Source organism: Chiloscyllium punctatum, chromosome 18 (assembly GCF_047496795.1).
Source record: "Chiloscyllium punctatum isolate Juve2018m chromosome 18, sChiPun1.3, whole genome shotgun sequence".
In the NCBI taxonomy this organism is placed as follows: domain Eukaryota; kingdom Metazoa; phylum Chordata; class Chondrichthyes; order Orectolobiformes; family Hemiscylliidae; genus Chiloscyllium; species Chiloscyllium punctatum.
The window spans coordinates 95,223,283-95,236,833 of record NC_092756.1 but is presented as its reverse complement, the minus strand read 5'-3'; the positions used below and the strand labels follow the sequence as shown (position 1 = coordinate 95,236,833).

The 13,551-nt window shown below is 44.0% G+C and overlaps 2 protein-coding genes across 2 annotated transcripts; both read left to right on the top strand.

Moving 5' to 3' along the window:
• Positions 1-4,821: 4,821 nt before the first annotated feature.
• LOC140489093 (ferritin heavy chain, oocyte isoform-like) lies at positions 4,822-7,099 on the top strand. Its single transcript, XM_072588331.1, has 4 exons — positions 4,822-4,923; positions 5,851-5,997; positions 6,583-6,708; positions 6,953-7,099. The coding sequence occupies exons 1-4, from the start codon at positions 4,822-4,824 to the stop codon at positions 7,097-7,099; spliced, it is 522 nt and encodes a 173-aa protein (XP_072444432.1).
• A 4,044-nt stretch (positions 7,100-11,143) lies between these two features.
• Positions 11,144-13,532, top strand: LOC140488984 (ferritin heavy chain A-like). The gene is made up of 4 exons (XM_072588213.1): positions 11,144-11,245; positions 12,233-12,379; positions 12,980-13,105; positions 13,371-13,532. Exons 1-4 carry the CDS (start codon positions 11,144-11,146, stop codon positions 13,524-13,526), a joined length of 531 nt encoding a protein of 176 aa, XP_072444314.1. The 3' UTR covers positions 13,527-13,532.
• The last annotated feature ends 19 nt before the right edge of the window (positions 13,533-13,551 follow it).

Here is a 13,551-nt window from a genome sequence, read left to right as displayed (position 1 = left end):
CTTACACGAACATAAAAGTTGACTATCTTGCTCAAAGGTACACAACCTCTTGTTCTTGGATAAGTGATGCTTGATTGCTATATCGTGGTTTTCCCAAGCTGGGAAATGGTTTTGATTGGCATCAGTGTCTCTAGTCTACTTGGCTAATAATTATCCTCTACGTGAGGAAATGCAACAGTCCCTACCTTGTTCCATGTGGGACAAATGTAACAATTCCCTTTTTTTTTTAAACTGCTTGAGCAATCCAGTGCTGTCAAATACTGAGTGCAGCTGGTGCAAAGAAAGCTCTAGGTCCCAAGTAGCAATTGCAGTAATTTGTTCCAAATATGTTTTTTTTTCCCTTTTTTTAATTTACATGAAATCAACTCTTTTTTTTTTATATATAAAAAGGCTGCAGTGAGTGTGGAGTCTGACTTCAAGGGAAATCGAATGGGTGATGAATGCTGATCTTGCTTGGGATGCACACAGTCCACAATACAATAAGTGGGGCACAAAGTAACTTGGTCAATGACTGCTCAGCCATCTTAAGGCTGTGCTGTTCATCTTTCTCAGCTTGAACTGAGATTAATGGGGTAGGTCCTGTCTTAGGAGGGGAAGAAAAGACAACATTTCCCTATTCTTCAACATTCTTACCAACTCTTCCATAATTTTGGGATTGAAAATGCACACATGCTTTGTTTGCGCACACCGTGAGGTCAAATGTTCTTCGCCAACCTTCCCAGTGAGCAATTTGAGGTGGTCCATTTTACAGGCTTGACCAGGCTCTGAATGTTGATATTGGAACTGATGCTCCAAGTGACAAGGCTATTATGGATTTGGTTATGTTCAGAAGTGGTGTTTCCCAGCATGGATCCTGAGTTGTGCTGATGCTTTAATTTGGAGGTTGGACATTATCAGTGTCAGTTTGTGAAAGGCCAAAGCTGCCACCATAATCATGTCATTGACATGATCACAGGGAAGAGATGTTGAATCTGGGTGGAGAATTGGCTTGGGGAGGGGGTGTCAAAGGCAGGATACTGGGGAGTGTGCTAACAACACTCCAGGATCTTGACACTCTCCAGTTCAAAGCAGCCCATTTGATTGGCACATTAGCCACCAACATTCATTCCTTCCATCCACTGATACTTAGCAACTGCAAGGTATACCATCAATCAAATGCTGTAGGAATTCACTAAAGCTCCTCAGACAACATGTTTCAAACCCATGACCTCTCCCATCTAGAAGGACAAGGGCAGAAATACATGGTAACTCCACCCCTTACAAGTTCCCCTCTGAGCCACTCACCGTTTTGACTTGGAACTATGTCACCGTTCTTACCCCTGTTGCTGAGTCAAAATCCTGGATTCCCTCCCAAACAGGATTGTGGGTCTACCTCCACCACATAGACAACAGCAGCAATTCAAGGCGGCAAATCATCACTACCACCCTGACAAGGGTAGTTAAGATTAGATTATCTACAGAGTGGAAACAGGCCCTTTGGCCCAACAAGTCCACACTGAATCTCTGAAGAGTAACCCACCCTCCTCTGACTAATACACCTAACAACTCTGGACAAGTTAGCATAGCCAATTCAGCTGGCCTGCACGTTTTTGTAATGTGGGAGGAAACCCCCACATACAGTCACCCAAGGCTGGAATCGAACCTGGGACTCTGGCACTGAGAGGCAGCAGTGTTAGTCGCTGTGCCGTGGGCAATAAATACTGGCCCAGCCATCAGCACCCTTATCCTGAGAGTGAATTAAAAATTAGCAAGATCTGATTACTCTCCCCAAGGAGAGGCACTGGGAAACAGCTTTTCATGAGATTTATCAATGTTATAGATGAAGGAATGAAGGGCCATCAATAAAATGATGACTCGACATCAGGTGACACATGACCATGAGAATAGAATGTTCAAAGTTTAATGGAGTGGACGAGACTGTCAGATACAGGACACTGAGGGGAGTGTAAAGTGATCCACTTCTGACCAAGAAAGACAATTCACAGTGTTTTATAAAAGGTGACCTCTCCCTGCTGTGTCATCAAAACTAATGATCAAGGTGAAAGTATTCATATAAGTGGATAGAAACGTGGTGAACAGATGTAAAAACACAAAGCAAAGGAACTAATTTAATTTCATTCCTGATCTCAAAGAGGTTCTTTGTTCTATTATAAGAGCTGGCACGTCATGTTAAAATTGTACACGACATTGGTTCAGCCACATTTAGAATACTGTGTACAGTTCGGGTCGCCACATTACCAAAAGGATGTGGACGCTTGGGAGAGGGTGCAGAGAAGGTTTACAAGGAGATTGCCTGGTATGGAAGGTGCGAGCTATGAAGAGAGGTTGAGTAGAGTCATAGAGATGTACAGCATGGAAACAGACCCTTCGGTCCAACCCGTCCATGCCGACCAGATATCCCAACCCAAGCTACTTCCACCTGCCGGCACCTGGCCCATATCCCTCCAAACCCTTCCTATTCATATACCCATCCAAATACCTCTTAAGTGTTGCAATTGTACCAGCCTCCACCACATCCTCTGGCAGCTCATTCCATTCACTTACCACCCTCTCTATGAAAAGGTTTCCCCTTAGGTTGCTTTTATATCTTCCCCTCTCACCCTAAACCTATGCCCTCTAGTTCTGCACTCCCTGACCCCAGGGAAAAGACTTTGTCTATTTATCCTATTCATGCCCCTCATAATTTTTAAAATAACGAAGGGTAATATCAGGGTAGATAGAGTTAAGATCTTTTCTGAGGGTGAAGGATTCAATAACGAGAGGTCACGCTTTCAAGGTGAGAGGTGAAATGTTTAAGGGGGATAAATGCAGCAAGTACTTTATACAGAGGGTGGTGGGTGTCTGGAGCGCGGTGCCAGCAGAGGGGGTAGAGGCAGGCACCGTAGATTCATTTATGATGCATCTGGACAGATGCACAATTAGGTGAGGATGAGAGGAATACAGATGCTTAGGAATCAGGCGACAGGTTTAGACAGTAGATTTGGATCCGCTCAGGCTTGGAGGGCCTGTTCCTGGGCTGCAAATTTTCTTTGTTCTCTTTGTTCTTTTGAATCCTTCTGGATGGAGGTTCATTGTAAAATTGTCAAATTCTGGTTCAACCACATCTGGAGTGCTCAGTTCTGGTATTAATGGTGCAGCCCTGAATTTCTGAATGAACTCCAAGATAAAGAGCTGGTTAAATGACATCAATAGTTTGCCCACAATCCTCAGGGTACAAGGTTAAGGAAGGAGTGCAATTGAAATTTTAATGAGGATGAATGGATTTGACAGAGAAGATACAGGGGAACTGTTTCTTTACAATGGATCAACTAAAAACTGAGGATGTGGAATAGGATTCTAGTCTTCAAATTAGATCTGAACTGTCCGGGATAACATTAGGATTGGATGCTTCACAGGAAGGATAGTGGATGTGCGCACACACAGGCACAAACACACAAAAATACTGTTCACAGCACAGACACGGTCCTTGACAGAAGGTAGGTACAGCTCAAGTGGCAAGGAAATGTTGACTGGGGATCTTCCTCCTGCTGCAGCCTTTACCCACCCCTGCGGATAGCAGACAAATACCTTCAGCCTGGATGGATGGCCGTTGAGGACTTGTTTTGCATCGCACTTTATCGGGATCCTCCCCTCTGACCTTACCATCCTGGGTGGTCCTGCAAGGAGGTGGAAACCTTTTGAGGTATCGCTCTCAGACTCAATGGGACACTCGAGGCTCTCCATCACAGCGAGGTGACAATCCACAGAAAGGTCAGTCAGGAGACAGAGGCAGGGAAACACTGTTCAGATGCAGATCATCCACAGAATCACAGAATTGTTATGGCACAGGAGGAGGCCATTTGGTCCATTGGGCCTGCAACAGCTCTGGTTGTTTCCTTATGAACCTGTCCAGAGATGTTATCAGACCCCTATGGAGCAGGTAGGGTCTGGCACGCAAACCTCCTGGCCCAGACAAAGGGACACTACCCCTGTGCCACAAGACTCTCACTAAACAGGTTATTGAAACATAGAATGAGAGAAAAAAAAGGAATGGGAGTCGGCCATTCAGCCCTTCAGGCCTGCTCCACCATTCCATGTGATTGAAGCTGATCATCTAACTCAGTACCATCTCCCACTCCATCCCCATAAACTTTGATCCCTTTAGCCCTAAGAGCTGTACCTAACTCCTTCTTGAAAACTTTCAATGTTTTAGTCTCAATGTTTTCTGTGGCAAAGAATCCCACAGCTTCCCCACTCTCTGGGTGAAGATATTTCTCCTCATCTTAGTTCTAAACAGTTTACCCCGTGTCACGAGACTGTGCCCACCCCCCGGATTCTGGACTCCCCACCATTGAGAACATAGTCTCTGCCCCATCTGCTCCTGTTACAATTTCCTTGTCCTAGCACCAATCTCCCATTTCCAACACAAAAGGCTGAGAAACTGACTCCCCTTCTTCATTGAGCCCCTCTTTCAGTTGGTCACAACTTATATTAAAAGAAAACTTGAAAACCTTTCCTCATCCAAACCTCTTTCTTTCAAAAGGACACAAACTCACAGTGACCTGATTGAATTTCTGCTGAGTGACCTCCTACTGTTCCAATCACAGAATAATCATCCAGACCTGATTCTAATCTACACCTCTGATCAGCTCTGGTTAACACATCCCCACTCTCTCATTGGGGCCTATGTTCATGGGGGATTCCTGATTGGCTGTCAGGAATTGTCAATCATCATTGGTGATACCTCTCCCTGGATGTTCCCTGGGGGATGAATACCAGAGCTTATGGGAGTGAGATTCAGGTCTGGAATTGTCAAGGTGATAGTGAGTAGGAATAGTGAAGATGGCCTCCCAAGTGTGTCAGAACTACCACAAGGACTGTGAGGATGCTGTTAACAAGCAGATCAACCTGGAGCTCTATTCCTCCTATGTTTATCTCTCCATGGTGAGGCTTGTGGTCTTGAAGGTTCTGTTTTAAAGTTAAGACTGTGATGTAATTATATGGAGTATCTCAGAATTTCCATGGTCATATGTCTGAGCAAATTATATGTTGAGACTGTTGTCCTTGTCCCCTTCCCTGGACACACTTGACCCTGAAACCCTGTTTAGGATGGCCCTTAAACTATAACCCTCCTTTGGGTGAGGGTCCCCAGTTTATTGTAACTCTGCACAGTGTAACCACTGGCAATTACCCTCCTGACTGCAGAGGCAGGTGATGTCTTAATTCTCTTTAGCTGGTTATGACTCATCTTTATTGAAAAAAATTCTCTAAACCAAATGTATTGACTTTAAATGTTGTCCTAATAAAGCTATTTCTGTTGAAGTAATTTTCTCATAACTAACTTTGAGGAAAGGTGGTTAAATGGCACACTTTCACACATTGAAATGTGAATGATTGATTGATTTACAAAATAGCACAGTCAAAATTCTGTGCAGAGTGGATACTTATTCAGATGGGTGAGCTTGGTCATGAGATAGCTGACTGAGACTTCACATGTTAATCAATATGTTCATGTCCTGAGTTTCAGTTGGTGAATGACCTCACCAGCTTCCAGCATTGAGCATGAATGTTTCCAAACTGCAGTGCAGGGATGTCTAATGGCTGTCCTCAACTGAGACCTTCACAGTCCTGTGCCACACTAGCACACTGCCTCCTTAAGATACAGGCTAGGGGTTGCAGTTGGTTTTTTGATCTTCAGGTCCGGGAGATCCAAATGTCTGTTATTTGGGCCAAAATTCACAGGAGATGACTTTCTGCTTTTGTCACTAACTTCAATTAATTGGAAGTGAATTGAAATGGTGGGATGGGTCACTTTCTGATTGAACCGTGGATGAGATTGAGATTTGCTTCCCACTTTATCTCCACTTGCAGTCCTCTTACTTTGACCGGGATGATGTTGCCCTGCGTCACTTTGCTGAGTTCTTCAAGGAGCAGTCCCATGAGGAACGGGAACACGCTGAGAAACTGATGGAATTCCAGAATAAACGTGGAGGCCGAGTCCTCCTGCAGGATGTCAAGGTTGGCTTCTGTCAAGTTTTGAAGGTTTATTTTGTGTGAACTCAAATTGACTGGTATCATTCAACCTGTTTATTATCTCAAAATTTGAATAAATTGTTCACCAAAACCATGCATTTTAAAAAAAACAACTAGTTATCACTTGTGAAACAGCAATAGGCAATTGGGATGATCCAGAATACTGGAGGGAGAGCAACATTCCCATGTAAGAATGATCCACTATGTAACCTCAGATGTCAATTCCAACACCCCTAGTAATCTGAGGTAAGAATGGGAGAATCCATAGGGGTGGAAGGTAGCTGCATCTCCAAGATGTTTCTAATGGGCTGGTCAAAAGGGATAGAACAGTACAGCAAGGAATTACCACCATTGGTGTGTATTTTTAGATACATTTGGATTATAGTATCTTCAAACAGTTTTACAGTAGGATCTTCTAAAATGTCTTCACCGAAAGGAGTCAGTAAAACAATTGGCCTGAAATCCAACTCTTGCAATGTTTGGTGGAATACTGAACTGATCTGATGTAGCCTGTGATCCATCTGTCTGAGAAGAGCTGTTTATTTTCTCTCCTGTCTTCCCTTGCTCCAGAAGCCAGAGCAGGATGAGTGGGGCAATGGTCTGGAGGCAATGCAGAGAGCTCTGCAGATGGAGAAGGATGTGAACCAGAGTCTGCTGGATCTGCACAAACTCTCCTCTGACCACACTGACCCTCATGTGAGTTTCACATTTTTCTATCCAAACGTTTGGAAGGAAATCTGTTTGTTTACTCCCTGGGGGGACAATTCCAAATCTAATCTACCTGCCTCCTACAGGCTGAAATCCTGAAGCTTATCAGAAGGCATCCCTGATTGTGGGGAGGGAGGGGTACAATGTGGTGGTGATGGTCATGTCTGTAATGGGATGTCACATTCAGGTGCATGGTTTGTTCCTTGAGGCTAATCTTTGTCTCCCCTTCCAGCTGTGTGACTTCCTGGAGAGGCACTACTTGGATGAGCAAGTGAAGATGATCAAGAAGCTGGGAGATCACATCACCAACCTGAAGAGACTGGGAGCCCCTGAGACTGGCCTGGGAGAGTACCTGTTTGACAGGCTCACCCTGAGCTGAGTGGGATTCAAGGACTCCATTTGTTGGACATGGTGACTTCATTCGAGTGGATGACTTTGGTTGTGCTCTGTACAAAATTAAAATAGTGTTCACCATGGAACTGAGTACTGTGTGTAACTACTTCGTTTCATTGGGTTCCAGATGTTTTGATGTTTAACAGCTGATTATTAAATCCTTTTTTCTCAACCTTGTTTCGATGCTTGTCCCAATAATTTGTTCTATTGTATTCAACTGTGTAGAGCGATTTTTGGACTAAGTGAGCAATTCTCATCAATTGAAATTCCACAACAGCTTAAGCTTTCTGACTTGTAAGGAATACTCACTATCTGCCTGTGCTCACTGGAACAAGTTTACAGCAACAGCCTCTAGTCAATAGTTTGAAATCTAATCCCAGTCCAAATGTTTGACACAACTGCTATACTCTGAGCAATTCTTTCAACTTTTTTAAAACTGAAGCAAAGAACTGGCTGCTGCAACTCTGGAAGAAGACCTGCTGGGAAAACTTGGGTTTGGCAGTATGTGTGGTGTGAAATCAGTTGCTAGACCTGAAATATTGATTTTCTTGTAATAGCTACTGTTTTCCAGCAATTTGGTTTGATGTTTAGATTCTGATTTAGCCAATCCATCTAAAATTACTCCTTTTACAGGTTGAATATCTTGCTTGGAGGTAGACTACCTTTTGACTGTTCTTGGATAAGCTATGCTTGATTACTTATATGGTGGTTTCCCAAGCTGGGAGATGGCTTATCTCTTATCCAAGTTCCAGGCTGGAGAATGAAGATTCTGCTTTTGATTGGCATCCGTGTCTCTAGTCTACTTGGCTAATAACTATCCTCTACACGAGGAAATGCAGCAGTGCTACCTTGTCCCATGTGGGACAAAGAGCAAATCCCTTTTTACTGCTCTTGCAATGCAGGGGTGTCAAATACTGAAGGCAGCTCTAGGAGCTGAGTAGCATTTGCAGGATTTTGTTCCAATTTTTTTTCCTTGAGCTTACATGAAATCCGCTCTCCTTCGATTATACTCTGCATGGAGTGTGGAGTCACATGTAGATCACTGTGGCATTGACCGATTTCTAGGGAAATCTAACAGGTGACTAGTACTGATCGGGCATGGCATATTCACAGCCCACGATAGAATAAGGGGGTCACTAAATAACTCGGTTATGACTGCTCAATCATCATAAGGCTACACTGTTCATTTTTCTCAGACTGAACTGAGATAAATGGGGCAGATGCTTGTCTTTGGGGACTGGGGAGACAGTGATTCCCATTTACATTGGTAATCTATAAATGTCCGCTACAAATGTAAGCTTTGGTGCTTTACACGTCAATACTATTGGGATTGAAAATGCATAATGTGCTTTAAATTTGCACGCACCGCTCGGTCAAATGTTCTTTTCCAATTCCCCCAGTGTGCAAACTGAGTCCATTTTACAGGCTTGAGCAGGCTCTGAATGTTGATGTTAGAAATGATGGTCCAAGTGATAAGGCTATCGATGGATTTGGTTATGTTCAACATTTCTCAGGTGGTGGTGGTTCCCTGTGCATTTTGATTTTGGGCTTGAATCTTTTAATTTGGAGGATGGATGTTATCAGCTTCAGTTTGGGGAAAGGCAAAGAAGCCACCTTCAATGATTTCATTGACAGGGAATTTCATGATCATTGCTGGGGAATTGGCTTGGGAGAGGGGCTGTCAGTCTTTATAAGGGGGAGTGTACAAACAACACTCCAGGATCTTGACACCCTCCATGTCAAGGCAACCCACTTCATTGCCACAATAACCACCAACAGTCCTTCCTTCCACCCACTGACACTTGACTGCAAGGTGTAGGAATTTGCCAACATGTTCCAAACCCATGACCACTCCCATCTAGAAGGAAGAGGGCAAAGATACATAGCAACTCCACCCTTGCATGTTTGTCTCTGAGACACTCACCATTTTAACTTGGAAAATATATCACTGTTCTTCCTCTGTTGCTGAGTCAAAATCCTGGATTCCTACCTAACACGATTGTGGGTCTACATCTACCAAATGGACAATAGCAGCAATTCAAGAAGATAAATCACCACCACCTTGACAAGGGTAATTAAGGATGGGCAATACCTACTGGCCTAGCCAACAGCACCCTCAGCCAGGGAGTGAATTAAAACTAGCAAGATCAGATTACTTTCCCTAAGGAGAGGCGCTGGGAGCCATAACGTTTCATGAGATTCGTAAATGTTATCAATGAAGGGCCATCAATAAAATGATGACTCTACATCAGGTGACACATGACCATGAGAGCAGAATGTTCAAAGTTTAATGGAGTGGACGAGACTGTCAGATACAGGACACTGAGGGGGAGTGTAAAGTGATCCACTTCTAACCAAGAAAGATAATTCAGTGTTTTATAAAAGGTGACATCTTCTGCTTGTTATCAAAACTAATGATCAAAATGAAATTATTCAGACAACTGGATAGAAATGTGGTGAACAGACGTAAAAACACAAAACAAAGGAACTAATTTAATATTAGTCCTGATCTGAAAGAGGTTCAAATCCCTATGGTTGGAGGTTCTTTGTAAAAGTGTCAAATTCTGGTTCAACCACATCTGGAGTGCTCAGTTCTGGTATTAATGGTGCAGCCCTGAATTTCTGAATGAACTCAGAGATAAAGAGCTGGTTAAATGACATCAACAGTTTGCCCACATTCCTCAGGGTAGAAAGTTAACGGATGTGTGTAATTGAAATGTTTATGGTGATAAATGGATTTGACAGAGTAGATAGAGGGGAACTGTTTCTTCACAATGGGGTCAAATAGAACTGAGGATGTGGAATGGGATTAGAATCTTCACATTAGAACTAAACTGACCAGGATAATGTTCGGAATGGCTTCTTCACACGAAGGATAGTGAATGCACACACACATGCACAAGCACACAAAATTACAGCTCACAACACTGACACGGTGCTTCACAAAAGGTAGAGCCAGCTCAAGTGGCAAGGAAATGTCGATTTGTGATCTCCCTCCTGCTGTAGCCTTTACCCACCCCCGTGGTTAGCAGACATTTATCTTCTGCCTGGATGGATGGCCGTTGAGGATTTGATTTCCATTGCACTTTACCGGGATCCTCCCCTCTGACCTTACCATCCTGGGTGGCCCTGCCAGGAGGTGGAAACCTCTTGAGGTATCGCTTTCAGACTCAACGGGACACTCGAGGCCCTCCATCACAGCGAGGTGACAATCCACAGAAAGGTCAGTCAGGAGATAGAGGCAGGGAAACACTGTTCAGATGCAGATCATCCACAGAATCACAGAATTGTTATGGCACAGGAGGAGGCCATTCGGCCCGGTTGTTTTCTTATGAACATGTCCAGAGATGTTATCAGACACCTCTGGAGCAGGTAGGGTCTGGCACTCAAACCTCCTGGGCCTGACAGAGGCACACTACCCCAGTGCTACAAGACCCTTACTACCCAGGTTATTGAAACATAAAATTAGAGAAAAAAGGAATGGGAGTCAGCTGTTCACCCTTCCACCATTCCATATGATTATGGCTGATCATCTAACTCAGTACCAAATTCCCATTCTCCATCCAACATTTAGATCCCTTTCGCCCTAAGAGCTGTACCTAACTCCTTCTTGGAAACATTCAATGTTTTAGTCTCAAATGTTTTCTGTGGCTAAGAATTCCACAGGCTCCCCACTCTCTGGGTGAAGACATTTCTCCTTATCTCAGTCCTGAACAGCTTATCCTGTGTCACTGCACTGTTTCCCCCCCTACCCCCGACTCTGAACTACTCGCCATTGAAAACTGCACATCTTTCTGTGGTTCCAATCACAGAATAATCATCCAGACCTGACTCTAATCTTCACCTCTGATCAGCTCTGGTTCACACACCCACCCCCTCTCTCCCATTGGGGGGGCCTATGTTCATGGGTGATTCCTGATTGGCTGTCAGGAATTGTCAATCATCATTGGTGATACCTCTCCCTGGAGGATAAATTCAAATGCCTGCAGGAGTGAGGTATGGGTCTGTAGTTGTCTAGGTGATAGTGAAGATGGCCTCCCAAGTGTGTCAGAATTACCACAAGGACTGTGAGGATGCTGTTAACAAGCAGATCAACCTGGAGCTCTATTCCTCCTATGTTTATCTCTCCATGGTGAGGCTTGTGGGCTTGAAGGTTCTATTTTAAAGTTGTGACTGTGATATAACTGTCTGGAGCATCTCGGAATTTCCTTGGTCATATGCTTCAGCAAATTCAATATATTGAAATTGTTGTTGGTTTTTTTCCCCCTGGATTCACTTAACCCTGAAGCCCTGTTGTAGTTTTAGAATTCTCTTAAATTATAACTGGCCTTTGAGTGAGGGTCCCTAGTTTTATTGTAACTCTGCACAGTGTAACCACTGGCAATTAGCCTCCTGACTGCAGAGGCAGGTGATGTCTTAATTCTCTAGTTATAGTCTGTTCAGGACATTGGTTTGGCCACTGTTTGAATTTTGTGTTCAATGCTGGTCTCCCTCATAAACCAAATTCTCTAAACCAAATGTATTGAATTTAAATGCTGCCCAAATAATGAAGCTGTTGTCTTTTGTTGAAGATGAAGTGAGTTTACTTATTGTCAGGAAAGGTGGTTAATGGCACTTTTTTTCACTTGAAATGTGAATGATCTAAAAATAGCACAGTCCAGATTCTGTGCAGGGTAGATAGCAGGACAGTGTGGCTATTCAGGTGGGTGAGGTTGGTAATTGGGTAGCTGACTGAGATCTCTGCCTGTTAGTCATGTTCATGTCCTGAGTTTCGGTTGGCGAATGACCTCACCAGCTTCCAGCATTGAGCATGAATGTTTCCAAACTGCAGTGCAGGGATGTCTAATGGCTGTCCTCAACTGGGACCTTCACAGTCCTGTGCCACACTAGCACACTGCCTCCTTAAGATACAGGGCAGGGGTTGCAGTTGGTTTTTTGATCTTCAGTTCAGGGAGATCCAAATGTCTGTCGTTTGGGCCAAAATTCACAAGAGATGACTTTCTGCTTTTGTCACTAACTTCAATTAATTGGAAGTGAATTTAAATGGTGGGATGGGACACTTTCTGATTGAACCATGGATGAGATTGAGATTTGCTTCCCACTTTATCTCCACTTGCAGTTCTCTTACTTTGACCGGGATGATGTTGCCCTGCGTCACTTTGCTGAGTTCTTCAAGGAGCAGTCCCATGAGGAACGGGAACACGCTGAGAAACTGATGGCATTCCAGAATAAACGTGGAGGCCGAGTCCTCCTGCAGGATGTCAAGGTTGGCTTCTGTAAACTTTTGGGAGTTTATTTTGTGTGAACTCGAATTGACTGATATCACACAACCTCTTTATTGTCTCACGATTTGAATAAATTGTTCACCAAAACCATGCATTGAATTAAAAAAACTAGTTATCACTTGTGAAACAGCAATAGGCAATTGGGATGATCCAGAATACTGGAGGGAGAGCAACATTCCCATGTAAGAATGATCAACTATATAACCTCCAGATGTCAATTCCTACACCCCTAATAATCGGAGGTAAGAATGGGAGAATCCATCGGGGTGGAAGGTAGCTGCATCTCCAAGATGTTTCCAATGGGCTGGTCAAAAGGATTGAAAGGGATAGAACAGTACAGCAAGGAATTACCACCATTGGTGTGTATTTTTAGATACATTTGGATTATAGTATCTTTAGTTTTACAGTAGGATCGTCTAAAATGTCTTCAGCTCAAGGAACAGTGAAAACTAAAGGGGTCAGTCAAAGAATTGGCCTGAAGTCCAACTCATGGAATACTGAACTGATCTGATGTAGCCTGTGATCCACCTGTCTGAGATGAGCTGTTTTTTTTTTTTCTCTCCTGACTTCCCTCCCTCCAGAAGCCAGAGCAGGATGAGTGGGGCAATGGTCTGGAGGCAATGCAGATAGCTCTGCAAATGGAGAAGGATGTGAACCAGAGTCTGCTGGATCTGCACAAACTCTCCTCTGGCCACACTGACCCCCATGTGAGTTTTCCACTTTTTTTTTTCTCGAAACATTTGGCAGGAAATGATCTTTGTTTACTCCTTGGTTTGGTGGTGAGGGGGGGGAAGATTGCAATTCTAATCTACCTGCCTCCTGCAGGCTGAAATCATAAGGTTTTCAACAGGCATCCCAGAGTGCACCTCTGCCCCTCCACAATGTGGTGGAGATTTCCCACATCTGTATTGGGACATCACTTTTTCAGGTGCATGGTTTGTTCCTTGACGTTAACTTTGTCTCCCCTTCCAGCTGTGTGACTTCCTGGAGAGGCACTACTTGGATGAGCAAGTGAAGATGATCAAGAAGCTGGGAGATCACATCACCAACCTGAAGAGACTGGGAGCCCCTGAGAATGGCCTGGGAGAGTACCTGTTTGACAGGCTCACCCTGGGGGAGAGTGACTGAACTGACTGCAGGGAGCAAGTTGTCT

Coding starts and splice junctions, on each gene's coding strand:
- LOC140488984 (XM_072588213.1), top strand. CDS start 11,144: ATGGCCTCCCAAGTGTGTCAGAATTACCACAAGGACTGTGAGGATGCT. Junction 11,246..12,232: donor CCTATGTTTATCTCTCCATG/GTGAGGCTTGTG, acceptor CTCCACTTGCAG/TTCTCTTACTTTGACCGGGA. Junction 13,106..13,370: donor CTGGCCACACTGACCCCCAT/GTGAGTTTTCCA, acceptor CTCCCCTTCCAG/CTGTGTGACTTCCTGGAGAG.
- LOC140489093 (XM_072588331.1), top strand. CDS start 4,822: ATGGCCTCCCAAGTGTGTCAGAACTACCACAAGGACTGTGAGGATGCT. Junction 4,924..5,850: donor CCTATGTTTATCTCTCCATG/GTGAGGCTTGTG, acceptor CTCCACTTGCAG/TCCTCTTACTTTGACCGGGA. Junction 6,709..6,952: donor CTGACCACACTGACCCTCAT/GTGAGTTTCACA, acceptor CTCCCCTTCCAG/CTGTGTGACTTCCTGGAGAG.